At 49.9% G+C, this 12796-nt stretch overlaps 1 protein-coding gene across 1 annotated transcript in view; it reads left to right on the top strand.

Annotated features, from left to right (window-relative positions):
- Positions 1 to 12796, top strand: part of EFTUD2 (elongation factor Tu GTP binding domain containing 2) — a 32915-nt gene that overhangs the window by 19497 nt on the left and 622 nt on the right. Inside the window, exons 12-27 of the mRNA XM_029211493.1 lie at positions 1507 to 1570; positions 1959 to 2049; positions 3508 to 3643; positions 4671 to 4798; positions 5708 to 5901; positions 6869 to 6980; positions 7391 to 7531; positions 8158 to 8259; positions 9444 to 9526; positions 10028 to 10114; positions 10329 to 10455; positions 10661 to 10748; positions 11361 to 11479; positions 11618 to 11712; positions 12175 to 12328; positions 12500 to 12607. Of these exons, the coding sequence (XP_029067326.1) occupies positions 1507 to 1570; positions 1959 to 2049; positions 3508 to 3643; positions 4671 to 4798; positions 5708 to 5901; positions 6869 to 6980; positions 7391 to 7531; positions 8158 to 8259; positions 9444 to 9526; positions 10028 to 10114; positions 10329 to 10455; positions 10661 to 10748; positions 11361 to 11479; positions 11618 to 11712; positions 12175 to 12328; positions 12500 to 12607 (1829 nt within the window). The remainder of the gene's footprint in view (positions 1 to 1506; positions 1571 to 1958; positions 2050 to 3507; positions 3644 to 4670; positions 4799 to 5707; positions 5902 to 6868; positions 6981 to 7390; positions 7532 to 8157; positions 8260 to 9443; positions 9527 to 10027; positions 10115 to 10328; positions 10456 to 10660; positions 10749 to 11360; positions 11480 to 11617; positions 11713 to 12174; positions 12329 to 12499; positions 12608 to 12796) is intronic.

Here is a 12796-nt window from a genome sequence, read left to right as displayed (position 1 = left end):
CAGGTAGAGCTCCAAAGGCCCAGGGGAGGCTGCGTGAAGGAGATGGGGCTTTGACGGTGGAGAGTGGGGAGCCAGGATGTCCAGACTCGCTGGGCTGGGAGGGGAGGCATGGAGGCAGGTGGTGTTGGCCCACGGGCGGCTGTTCAGGAATAGTGGACTGTTCCATCAAGGAGAAGAGTTCAAGTAAAACTACTGGGAGGCTGGGTTGGGACCACATTGGGGAGGGTTGGAATGCGAGGTTAAGGAATTTAGACTTTATCCTGTAGGCAGTTAGGAACTAGTAAAGATTGGGGTGGGGTGATATGTGCAAAGCTGATGGAAGATAGGCCAGAGAGGAAAGGATGAGGGAAGGGACACTTATTTAGACATTTTCGCCAATATGCAGATACGGGATTGCGATTATTGGCTGGATGTTATCTTTGAGGTTGAAAGGGGGCAGGGGGATTGGAGAGGTGTTCACTCATTCTTTGAGTAAGCATGTATTAAACGTCTGTTACGCACTAGGCCTGGTTCTTGTGAGTGCTCGGGCAGCTCACTCCAGGGATTATAATACAGTGTACGTTAAGTGCAGTAATAGAGGTGTGGAAAAGAAACAGCGGTTCACAGAGGAGAGAGGGTTAAAGTAACTAATAACGTGGGAAAGAAGGGGAAACGTGGTAATTAACCAAGTGGGCAACAGAGATTTTGAGCTTGGTTGTAGTGCCGATGATGGCCTCACTGAAAGGGAGCGAAAAGTCTGAGAGAACGTGGCTTTAGGGAAAAGGTGATGAATTTCCTCTATGGCTTCTCAAGAAAGAGATTGCAGTCTGACATCTGGGTTAGAAACATCCATGAGACAGCTGGTGATATCAGGGATCTAACTGAATGTTAGAGGAGCTCTGGACTCAGAAGATCTTGAATTTTAAAAGCCACGATTGCTTACTTCAGTCTGATGAGGATCAGCAGTTGCAGTCAAGCTAAAAATATCAATTGGTAAAAGATGACACCACGGTTAGCTTTGGTGTTTTCTCTCCAGAGGGCTGGGTGTGTGCCTTCTAGAGGCTGAGGGCTAGTCGGAGCCCCAGCGTGGTGCTGCAGCTGGGAGGTTGCCCACACTGGCAGCGGAGTAGAGCTTCTGTGGGTCAGGAAGGAATGAAGGAACTACTAAGATCCGCTGCAGGAAGGGGCGGTAACAGGTGCACACAGAGGATAGCATGTAGGCAGTTGAGCCTGTTGCATCAAAGGAAAGGGTATAAACTGTATCCTTGTCCATAGCTCAGGCACAGGCTTGCTGGAGATGGAGCTACCTGAGTGCTCATTTTGGCTCCAGCATCGCCTTGTTGACTTTGGACCAGTCGTGTCCCTTGTGCCTCAGTATCCTTGTCTGCCTGCCTGGGTAGAAGCAAATGTCTGGACCTTGGAGGGGAAGGTGCAAGAATTCCTCAGCTAGAAACCACTTGTGGCACATGAAACAATTTTAAACAGTACTTTGCTAGGTAGACTATAATTGTACGGCTTCTCTTATAGGTGACATTAACTACCAGGAATTTGCTAAAAGACTCTGGGGTGACATCTACTTCAACCCCAAGACGTAAGTAGAGTGCAGGAAGTGACTCTCTAGAGGCGTGATCCATTTTCCCAGTAAGTGCAGACAGACAGAGAAAGAGTTCCTAAGATTAAAACCTACTTTTTTATTAGACGTGAACTACCATCTTTTCTCCTCTAAGTGAGCTGACTTCATGAGCTCTAACACGGTGAGAGGCCATTTCCCTTGAAGTCTCCACAGCTCAGCCCAGGCATTTATGAGCGTCATAACCTATGCCCTCTCAGGAGTCTCTGTTTGGAGATTGTATGATCTCACACATTCCTTCCCCTCAAGGCTTGGCCTTGCCCAGATTCAGAAGTTAGGAAATACACCCTTGGGGTTGGTGACACTGCCTTCTCCCTCCTGGGTCTCCCATAACTCTTGATCTCTTCAGGCGAAAGTTCACCAAAAAGGCCCCAACCAGCAGCTCCCAGAGGAGCTTCGTGGAGTTTATCTTGGAGCCCCTCTATAAGATCCTCGCTCAGGTGAGTGTGTCAGGCCCCTGGCTCAGGTCTGCCCTTCTAAGCGCAAGGTGGAAGAGCTGGTGAGCTTGGTCTTCGCCCTGCCCCTGAACCTGATCAGTTTTGTATTAACTCAGTATGAGGAAGGTTGGTCACCAGTCTTCTGGATCTAGAACACTACAGTCCTCTAAGTGCTGTTGAGATCAGAGTAAAGGGGGAAGATAGAAAAGAAAAGGCACAGCCTGGAGAAATGTACAAAGATTTTGACTATTCGAAAGAATGTGACACTTGAGAAATTATAGTTTCAGTGATGGGTATTTAACTTAGATATAATTGTTTCACATGAACGTCCTCTAGTTTTTACTTTTATACACATATAAAAATATATTTAAATATATATATATATATGTTATTTATACCAGCAGGAAAAGGGGAAAAAACTGGAAATACTTGTTCATTGGTGAGAATCTGATTAAATGAATTATGGTACACCCCATAAAATGAAGTATTTTGTAGCCATTAAATGAATGGCTGTATGAGCTTGATTCTAATGACTATTCTGGGCACGTATGTATGTGATGTTTGTCAGATTGAAAAGGGTGCATCAGACAGTGGTAATGATGTAGTTAAACATGTGGGATGCTCCAAGCAGCTATACGCCAATGAAAATTAATAAATAAACAAACAAACAAACATGTGGGATGCTCCAAAGAAAAGAATATAACATTGCATTTGTATGAATTTGTGCTATCTAAAAGGGTAATAATGTTATACAGGAATTTTCATACATACCTTTCTCCCAAGACAGTTATACTTTATGAATGTTATGTGTTTATGCAAGTGTTTAATAAGCACTGTGCACAGTGAACACACACACATACACAAAATGTGTGTGGCCATTCCACTGACAAAATAGTAAAACATAGCAACAAGACAAAGTACCACGATTAAAATTTATTAGTGCTGGAAAATACTTGGTGTCTTGTGTGAGACCAGAATGAATTAAAGAAGAAATTTATAGAGTCCGTCTCCGTAGAGTCCTTGAGTCTGCTGAGGATGGTTTAGCTTGGCCCCATCCCGACAGCCGATGGACTGCTAGGTGACCTTTTTTGGTTCCTTCCAGTGCAGTGATCCTCTAAATCTGAGAAATCTCTAAATAGGGAAGGAAGGGTAAGGGATTTCCTGAGTGAGGTGAGATACTGCTTTTTGGACACCAGGGGGCAGCACTGACAGTCCGTTTGAGAGGGCCAGGTTTATTGGCTGGTGTGGGCATTTAACTGAGCTTGCTACACCCACTGTTGGTTTGAAGTGTAAGTACCAAAGATTTCCCTGAAACCAAATTGATATCCTTGCCAAGAGCTCTCCCTGTAGAAGAGAACCCAGTGCAGTGACCCTTCCTTCTGCCCTTTGGCCCCCCTTGTCCTCTGTAACACCACACTGGGGCTATCATTCGAGCTAACATGGTGTCTGTTTCTGTCACAGGTCGTGGGTGATGTGGACACCAGCCTCCCGAGGACCCTGGATGAGCTTGGCATCCACCTGACCAAGGAGGAGCTGAAGCTGAACATCCGCCCCCTGCTCAGGCTGGTCTGCAAAAAATTCTTTGGCGAGTTCACAGGTAAGGAGCTCGTCGTCATCACCATTTCCTCCACATGTATCATGGGGACCTTTTCCTTACCCCACAGTGGTGTTTGGAGATCTGAGCCTCTTTTAAGTAAACTGCAGGTCAGGATGCAGGGCACCTGGCTTTCTTCCTCGCTGCTTTGCTTAGAGGATGGTACCAAGAATTCTATCTTGGGAAAACAAAAGCAATTAGATTTCCCTACCAGGAGGAACATGCAAGTAAAGGGGATGGGGAAGCAGATTCTGAGGTTCTGGTATTTTTGCCAGAGGGCAGTCAGGAAGGTGGACTCGTGGGTGTGGTAAAATAGTGGGAAAAGCCCCAGGCTGGGACTTGGGAGATGGGTTATAGACTCCAATCTCTCTTTCCCCCAAGCTTCTCTTTCTCATATTTTAGTCACGCAGAAGGCAGATGCTGTAGTAAAACAAGCCCCAGACTGGTTGGGAAAAGACCTGGGTCTTAATCCTACTCTGGCCCTGTCCCATGGGGTGATCCCGGGCCAGCCACTCAATCCTTTTGTCACTCTAATTTCTCATCTGTAAAATAAGGGAGGTGGGAAAGGTGATGGCTAAGGGCCCTCTCAGCAACCTCTTGATTCCGAGTCTGGTAGGAATTAGGTATCTGAATCCCTAAAGCGCATAATTTTAATGGTTCATTCTGGGCTGGTCATCATTCTGACATAGGAGACCCCAACTAAAAGCAGACATGCTAGGCACCCCAAGGTGCCAATGCAGGTTCTCTCTTGTATGGCTTATTGGCTGAAGTTTTTGTCACCTGAGTTCCAAGGAACCACTTAGACCTGCTTCTTGCTCTTCCCTGGCATCAGTGTGATTCCAAATCTCTTAGCAGCATATGCCCAGGAAACAGGGTATCACTTCTGCCTAGAGTCATAGGACCATAGCTTTTAGAGCTGAAAAGCAGTCCCCTCACTGTTAGTTTTCTGACCATCATGAGTGGATCAGAACTCCCCACTCCCTTCCCCCATGAGAGTGTATAGTAATGGCTTTCTCTTCTCCCTCCATAGGCTTTGTGGACATGTGTGTGCAGCATATCCCCTCTCCAAAGGTGGGCGCCAAGCCCAAGATCGAGCACACCTACACTGGAGGTGTGGATTCCGACCTTGGGGAGGCCATGAGCGACTGTGACCCTGATGTAAGGGAACGTGGCCCCCCGGTTCTCTGATTTCCGTCCCCTACTGTATGGGAAATACTGTTTTCCAGTCACAGGAGTAATGCCTTCTTTTCCATCCTTACATGGCCCTCCCAGTGGGCGTAGTCAGAATGACCTGAATTCAAAGCCCGATGTTACCACTAATGCTGGTGTGATCTTGAGAACATTGTTTAGGCTTTCTGAGTCTAAGGGTCTTGGTCTATAAAGAGATGATAATAATTTGTATGTGGTAGTTATGAGAAGTAAGTAATATTAAGCAAGTGTCACGGTTGTGTTTAGCATGGTGCCTGACAGGTAGTAAAGATTCAACGAATGATAACTGATCTTGTCAGTCCTGGCTTTTAATTTTTGATTGATTGATTGATTGATTGCCGCACAGCACACGGGATCTTAGTTCCCTGACCAGGGATCGTACCCGTGCCCCGTGAAGTGGAAGTGCGGAGTCTTAACCACTGGACTGCCAGGAAAGTCCCAGTCCTGGCTTTTAAAAAAGCCTTTCCTAGTCATTCCTTAGGCAATCTAGTTTCTTGGCATAAACGTTACAGCCAGTTGAGAATTGTGAGTTACTTCTTTGGAGGAAATTTGGGGCAAGTTAGTCTTATAATCTTGCAAGTTAAAAGTGCCATTCTACCATCCTAAACCTGCTTCTCTTTCCCAGTGCCCTCATCCCCCCCAAGAAAAAGGAAGATTTTTTTTGCTATGCCTGTGACATCTATTAACTAAGCAGGGGTGGGCCTTGGTTGGAATTGTCCCAGGAGATTGCCACATCTTCTTCTTGGTCTGGGCTGCCTTCTCGTGGAGCTCACGTCATTGCTAACAAGGAAGGTGGAGACAGTGGTGCTTACCCAGAGAGTCTATGTGGTTGAGGCTACACCCTGTCCCCACCTCCAGGGTCCCCTGATGTGCCATACTACCAAGATGTACAGCACAGATGATGGAGTTCAGTTTCATGCCTTTGGCCGGGTGCTAAGTGGCACCATCCATGCTGGGCAGCCTGTGAAGGTACTGGGAGAGAACTACACCCTGGAGGATGAGGAAGACTCCCAGATATGCACCGTGGGCCGCCTTTGGATCTCCGTGGCCAGGTACTGCCAACCAGGGCCCCTAGGGGCATGCCTGGGCCTCTGCACTGGAACTGCCCCAGCGAGCTGAAAGGGGTGGTCCTCCTTGGAAACACAGTAGCTGCCTGGCCCTATCTTACCCCCCTATGATGGTGGTAAGATGGACACTCCTTCAGCAGATCTGTTGACTTCTGGTTCTTACTATCCAAGGTTGCTAGGGTCACAAGGCAGCTACTGTTGAGATAATGCCAAGAGCCCTGCCTTTGCCTTTTGGATGGTTTGTATAAACTCTTGTAGCAGGATTTCCATGTTCACTCATCTTAATCTTGTCTTCCTCTTCTGTGTTCTTTAAATCATAACCTTTATGTTTCTTCCAAAGAAATTATTTCCCAAACTCCACTGACTATTTTTTGACTAAGATGAAGACTTGCTGGATCCCTTGTAGCATCCCAGTCTGCAGAATTAAACTTCGCTTGCGTGTCTGGGCTGCTCGTCAGTTCATCAGTTTGGCGTTTTAGCTAGAAAGCCGAACCGAGGCTGTCCTGTTCCTAGGGTGGCTGCTGCACCTTGCCATCAGCCCCTTTTCCCTCCAAGTTCACCCCATTCTCTAGAAGGCAGTAGAAAATTAAAGAGCTAGGAGAGTTGCAGTATCTTCCGTGGTGCTTTTGGCATCTCCTTACATTCTATCCCTTGGGCAGTGGTTTGCTTACTTCCAACATCTAATTGGAATTAGATTTGCCTGTTCTGTCCTCATGTTATACCTTGCATTTTTCTTTCATGGCATGCATCAGTTTGTAACCACATATATGTGTGGCTATATGATTGATTGTTTATTGCATCCCTCCCCTGCTAGAATGTATCTGTTTTGCTCACCCTGCTCCTGGCTCAGTGCCTGGCACAGAGCAGGTGCTCAGTAAATTTTTATGGAATGAATAACTACTCTGGAATACTCTGCCCAAGTTCCATTGCTGCTTATTGGATGCTGCTCCAGGTACCACATCGAAGTGAACCGTGTTCCTGCTGGCAACTGGGTTCTGATTGAAGGTGTCGATCAACCAATTGTGAAGACCGCGACCATAACTGAACCCCGAGGCAATGAGGAGGTAGAGTTTTGGAAGAGGCAACCTGATTGGCTTAAGCTAGAGGGTGACAAGGAGCCGCAGCACACGTGAGCAACAAGCAGCAGAACACGCAGGGGATGAACCCGGAGTCACTGCTGCTTCCTGCTGCCAGGCCTCAGCATGGGCTCAGCCTTCCAGACCTGACCCTGCTGGATTCTCCTTGTACTGAATGCTAGGAATTAGAAGGGATCCTTTTATTCTTTCCCTCCTCTTTTTGTTCTGCCAACATATGTGGGAATAAATGGCCCTTCAGGTTGCCTCCAAGCAGCGCCCTGGCTCCAGGTGGGGGGGATAGTCCGCTCCCCAGCGGGTCCTCAGCTTCTCCCTGACCTCTGCACTGTCTGTGCCTGCTCAGGGCAGGTGTCCTCACTGCTCTGCATTTTGGGTCTCAGGCTCAGATTTTCCGGCCCTTGAAGTTCAACACCACATCTGTTATCAAGATTGCTGTGGAGCCAGTCAACCCCTCTGAGCTGCCCAAGATGCTGGACGGCCTCCGCAAGGTCAACAAGAGCTATCCGTCCCTCACCACCAAGGTAGGCCCGAGGCAGCAGTCTCTGCCGAGCCCTGTGTGCCCAGGCTGAGGGGTCTGTGCTTGTGCCGCACTCTGCTTCCTGTCCATCGGGTGGTTCTGATCTGCTGCTTCCGGCAGCCTACATCAGGAACTGGTCCCTGTCTGTTAATTGTCATTTGAAGGCAGTACAAGACCCCTGTTTGTGTGTATGGGCCTGTATGCACGTGTGTGTGCATCTTACACAAGCGTCTTTAGATAGGAAAGGTGATTCCTGGAAAGTACACTTTGAATTGATTTTCCAGAAAACACACAGCCTGCCAGCATAGCTTTCTGAGGAGTTGGCCAGGGCTACAGGGTCAGCTTATATCCACAGACAGAGCAGGGTTTTCCCTAAATGGCTAAGATGTTAATTCAGTCCGTGACCTCACACCCAGTAGCACTGTGCTCAGTGGTCCGGGTGTCTTGAGGACTGACTCATAGGTCACTGCTCCCCACTGATCCTTCCTGAAGAGGCTGGAACCAACCAGTGGCTTTTCTGATAGTGGGCTTGGGCACCTCCTCCTGGGTTCTAGCCTTGATGCTGTCTCTGTCTGCTATTGCTGCCACAAGAGAGTCCAGGCTGTGACCACCAGGGTCCTTGTGTTTCAGGTGGAAGAATCTGGTGAGCACGTGATCCTGGGTACTGGGGAGCTCTACCTGGACTGTGTGATGCACGATTTGCGGAAGATGTACTCGGAGATAGACATCAAGGTAAAGCAGCCGCTCCCTTCTTTGGCGCCTGCTTGGCCAGGAGCTTGGCTCACAGCTCCAGGCTGATTTTACAAGCAGCCAAACCCTTGAGTCCCCAGGAAGGCCCAAGGGGAGAAGGGTGGTCCAGGGGAGGAGATCTGCGTGGGAAAAGCATGACCTGTTGCTCCCTGTGTGGGAAGGATTGGAAATCCGGTTTGCCTCCTTCTGTGGGGATTATTCTCAGTGTCAAACGTTCAGAGTCAAGCCTCCCAAGCCAAAGTTATTCTTGATCTTTTGTTAAGAAAATGGTTGCACAGCCAAGCCATCTGTGGTGATTAGGGCTCAGAGTGGATGGTTTCGAGGAGAGCGTGGGGACTGGCTCTTCTGGACTTGTGGTGAGGTCTTAATGTAGCCCCTCAGTTAAACTGCCCGTTGCACAGCCTTGGTCTCAGTGGACAGACATATTTTCTCCAGGGCCATGGGTGGTCGTCGTGGGAGTGAGTGCCCTCAAGTGCCCCTCTTAGCCCAGGGCTGGTGCTGTAGAAGACGCTGCGTTTTTCCGGGAGTAGGCCGTGTGGGGGCTTCTGGGAGGAGCTGTGCTGCCCCGAGGTCATGGGCTGAGGATGGAACAGGCGCTCGCCAGTCAGTCTGTCGAGGCAGAGCTCTGACAGACCCACGGTGTTCAGTGAATGCTGGTGGGACGGCTATATGGTTGTTGGAAGATACCTTGGGAGACTATAATGTAGGCCCTAAACTGATCTCCACTTACTCTTGGCTCAGGAATATAAATCATGCACTACACTAAGTTTTCCAGGCTTCTTAGTTTAGGTGCAGACGTTTAGCCTCAGGCTGCTACGGTACTTGTCACTAACACTGATCAAGACGGGTTCTCTGGGCTTCCCTGGTGGCGCAGTGGTTGAGAGTCCGCCTGCCGAGGCAGGGGACACGGGTTCGTGCCCCGGTCCGGGAAGATCCCCCATGCCGCGGAGCGGCTGCGCCCGTGAGCCATGGCCGCTGAGCCCGCGCGTCCGGAGCCTGTGCTCCGCAACGGGAGAGGCCGCAACAGTGAGAGGCCCGCGTACCGCAAAAAAAAAAAAAGACGGGTTCTTGCAGAGGTAGTGTCAGGGGAACCTTGGAATCCCCTCTGGCAGAAGGTTGTCCTCCCAACAGTTAGACCTTGCCTAACAGTTTATTTTGTTTCTAAGGTGGCTGACCCCGTTGTCACGTTTTGTGAGACGGTCGTGGAAACATCCTCCCTCAAGTGCTTTGCTGAAACTCCCAATAAGAAGTAAGCTGGGGGTCATAGTGACCCTGGGACTCACACAGATAGAGGCCCCTAAGTCTTGGGATGAGGGTGCTTAGGGTACTTGAGTTTTACCCCAGCCCTCTCATTGTGCCTTTGGACATGAGGCTGTGGAATTCTTTGCCTTAGTTACTCCCAGTGGTTTCGTAATTGCCACTTTTTCTCTCTGTATAACATGACCATCTTAAAATTTTCCCTAGCAGCAACTCTACCGTTTCACCGTTTAATAACTAACACTGTTTAAAGCTTTTTTAAAAAATGCCCCAAATTTTACTTTTTTAAAGAGTGATAGATTCAAATGTAAGAAGATGAGCCCTTTTTGCTCTACTCTGCTCCTGTGGCTTTCACTGATGTCACTGCCTTAGCTCTTTCCTTTGTCACCCTTTCTTAGGAACAACCCTTCTGACCCTGCTCAGAACCCACTTCCTTTCTGACTAGAGGGTCAACCTGCTGACCCTCCTCATTACCCATTTCCTTTCTGACTAGGAACAAGATCACCATGATTGCTGAGCCTCTTGAGAAGGGTCTCGCTGAGGACATAGAGAACGAGGTGGTCCAGATCACGTGGAACAGGTGAGAATGTGGCTCTGATTCCAGGGCCGAACAGCTTACCTGATGAGTCTCTAGCACGACACATCCCTCCCTCTAGGAATTGATTTTGTCTCCACTGTCCTGGCACAGTGTAGGTAGGCTGAGGCGACTGTCTTCCAGAAAAGCAGGCTCTGTGGCCTCAGGAACCGGCAAGCACAGAGCTGTCTGACATGACCATTTTCTCCTCCTCCCCCAGGAAGAAGCTGGGAGAGTTCTTCCAGACCAAGTACGATTGGGATCTGCTGGCTGCCCGTTCCATCTGGGCTTTCGGCCCTGATGCCACCGGCCCCAACATCCTGGTGGATGATACCCTGCCCTCTGAGGTACAGAAGAACTAATGGAAGCCCTGTGGCCTTCTCTTAGCTCTTGAGTGGAAGAAACTACAAAGTGTTCTTATTTTTCCCGAAAGTATTTTGTATCTTCTGGTGAAGAAGAGTATTCTTTTACTGGTGTACCTACCTTCTTCTCCCTCTAAACTCTTCGGCTGTTGCCAGGGTCACTGCTAAGGGGCCCTCATGTTTTGTGCAGGTGGACAAGGCTCTTCTCGGCTCGGTGAAGGACAGCATCGTTCAAGGTTTCCAGTGGGGAACCAGGGAGGGGCCCCTCTGTGATGAGTGTAAGTCCACCAGCGCCTCTGCCTTTGCCACCCCAGGCCTCTAGGATCCTTGCATCTGGGTGTATGAGGTGGGATGGGCTCATCTTTGGGACCCAGCAGAAGAAGCAGCTTGGGGCCCACAGGGCCTTCCCATGTCCTGGGCCAGCTTCCTCCCTTCTCCTTCCCTATTCTGGTGCTACTGCTTGGTACATCTTAGAAATGGAAGTCACGTCTAGATTGACATTTGCTCCTCATTTCTGGAATGTGTTTCAGGAAGGGTATCGGGGAGATGGGATTGGAGTGGTTTATAGACCAGGACTGGACTTAGTAGGGACAAATGTGCAATTCCTAGAACTTATTCTACATCCCAAAATAATTAAATATCTGGAAAAGAAACACATAAACTTCTAGGGACACGTTATGCTGTCTGAACGTGGCCTGAAACCAACTCTGAGAACATATGCTTCCCTTCACACCTCCGCATATGCTATTAGAACGCGCGTCTGCAGGCTGATTCTGTACCATATCTACAAGATAGCTGCAGTGCTGCAGGAGGCTCCCTGCTGCTCTGCCCGTGCGCCCTTGACTAGGACCAGAACCACTCAGCGGTCAGCTCCCCCTTCTCCTTTCCAGTGATTCGAAATGTCAAGTTTAAGATCCTGGATGCAGTCGTTGCCCAGGAGCCCCTGCACCGGGGCGGGGGCCAAATCATCCCCACGGCCAGAAGAGTCGTCTACTCTGCCTTCCTCATGGTGAGCGAGTAGGGCTGTCCTGCCGCAGGGTATTAAGTGGGGCCTCGAGGCTACTGTCCCCCAGCCTTCTCTTTACCTGGGTTCTTGGTCCCCAGCCTTCCCCAAGCTGAGGAACCCTTCCTTCTGGCTCTCTTGCAGGCCACCCCTCGTCTGATGGAGCCCTACTACTTCGTAGAGGTCCAGGCCCCCGCAGATTGTGTTTCTGCTGTTTATACTGTCCTGGCCAGGCGCAGGTGAGCCGCCCAGGCACGTAAGGGAGGGGGCAGCGAGCAAGCTGCCCAGCAAGAGGGAACCTCGCTGTGGAGGAGGAGGGACTGGACCCCACACTCTCCACTTCTGAAACCAAGGTTTTTAGAAGGAAGTAGGGAAGGAATGAGGCAATCCCCAGCCTTACCACAGATTATAATTTGAGATTTCTCCTTGGGCTTCCCCCTCAGAGAGCTCCTGCGGCAAGTATTCCTTGGGTGTGTCCGTGGTGGGCATGTCTACAGGTCCTTGTCTCGTCAGTGTTGTGCTGTTGCCCAGAGGTTGCTGCCCCTTTGACTTCCACAGGGAACTATGCCAAGAGCCGTTTCTGCCCTCCGTAGCGCGCTTGTGGCTATTCTTTCTTTGATGGTCAACATTTGGGGGTACGCTACTTCTCTGCTTTCGGCCTCTTCAGGACTGGGGACTCAGCCTTTGCTTTTCTGTCTCAGGGGGCATGTGACTCAGGATGCACCCATCCCCGGCTCCCCTCTCTACACCATCAAAGCTTTCATCCCCGCCATCGACTCTTTTGGCTTTGAGACCGATCTGCGGACTCACACGCAGGGGCAGGCCTTTTCCTTGTCTGTCTTCCACCACTGGCAGGTAAGGAAACAACGCAGGCTGGTCCCCCCCTCTGCAGGGCCATCCCCGCTGACCTGTTCCTCTCCAGGCCCCAAGGGGGATCGCCAGCATCCTAGATAAGGGCCCTGCTTCTAGGCCGGATGCTCTGGGAGGTCGGCCTGGACCATCTGATGAAACCACTCTGCCTTTCAGATCGTACCCGGTGATCCTCTGGACAAGAGCATCGTCATCCGTCCCTTGGAGCCGCAGCCAGCGCCCCACCTGGCCCGAGAATTCATGATCAAAACCCGTCGTAGGAAGGTACGTGTCCCTCAGACCCACGGCCTTCCCTCCACCCACAAGGGTCTTGCCAGGAGTTGGATCTCTCTTCATTTCTTGCTTTTGGAGCCTTCTCCCAAAGACTGAAAGCATTTCACAGCACAGCGTGGAGAGTCATGATCTGTATAGGCTTCAGGCAATCAGACCCGGGGCCGCGTGCCTGGGAAGGGA

The sequence above is a fragment of the Monodon monoceros genome, unplaced genomic scaffold (assembly GCF_005190385.1).
Source record: "Monodon monoceros isolate NGI ecotype Baffin Bay Population unplaced genomic scaffold, NGI_Narwhal_1 Super_Scaffold_9, whole genome shotgun sequence".
NCBI lineage: Eukaryota > Metazoa > Chordata > Mammalia > Artiodactyla > Monodontidae > Monodon > Monodon monoceros.
Note: the sequence above shows the minus strand (reverse complement) of the source record. Positions and strands in the feature narration are given on the sequence as shown.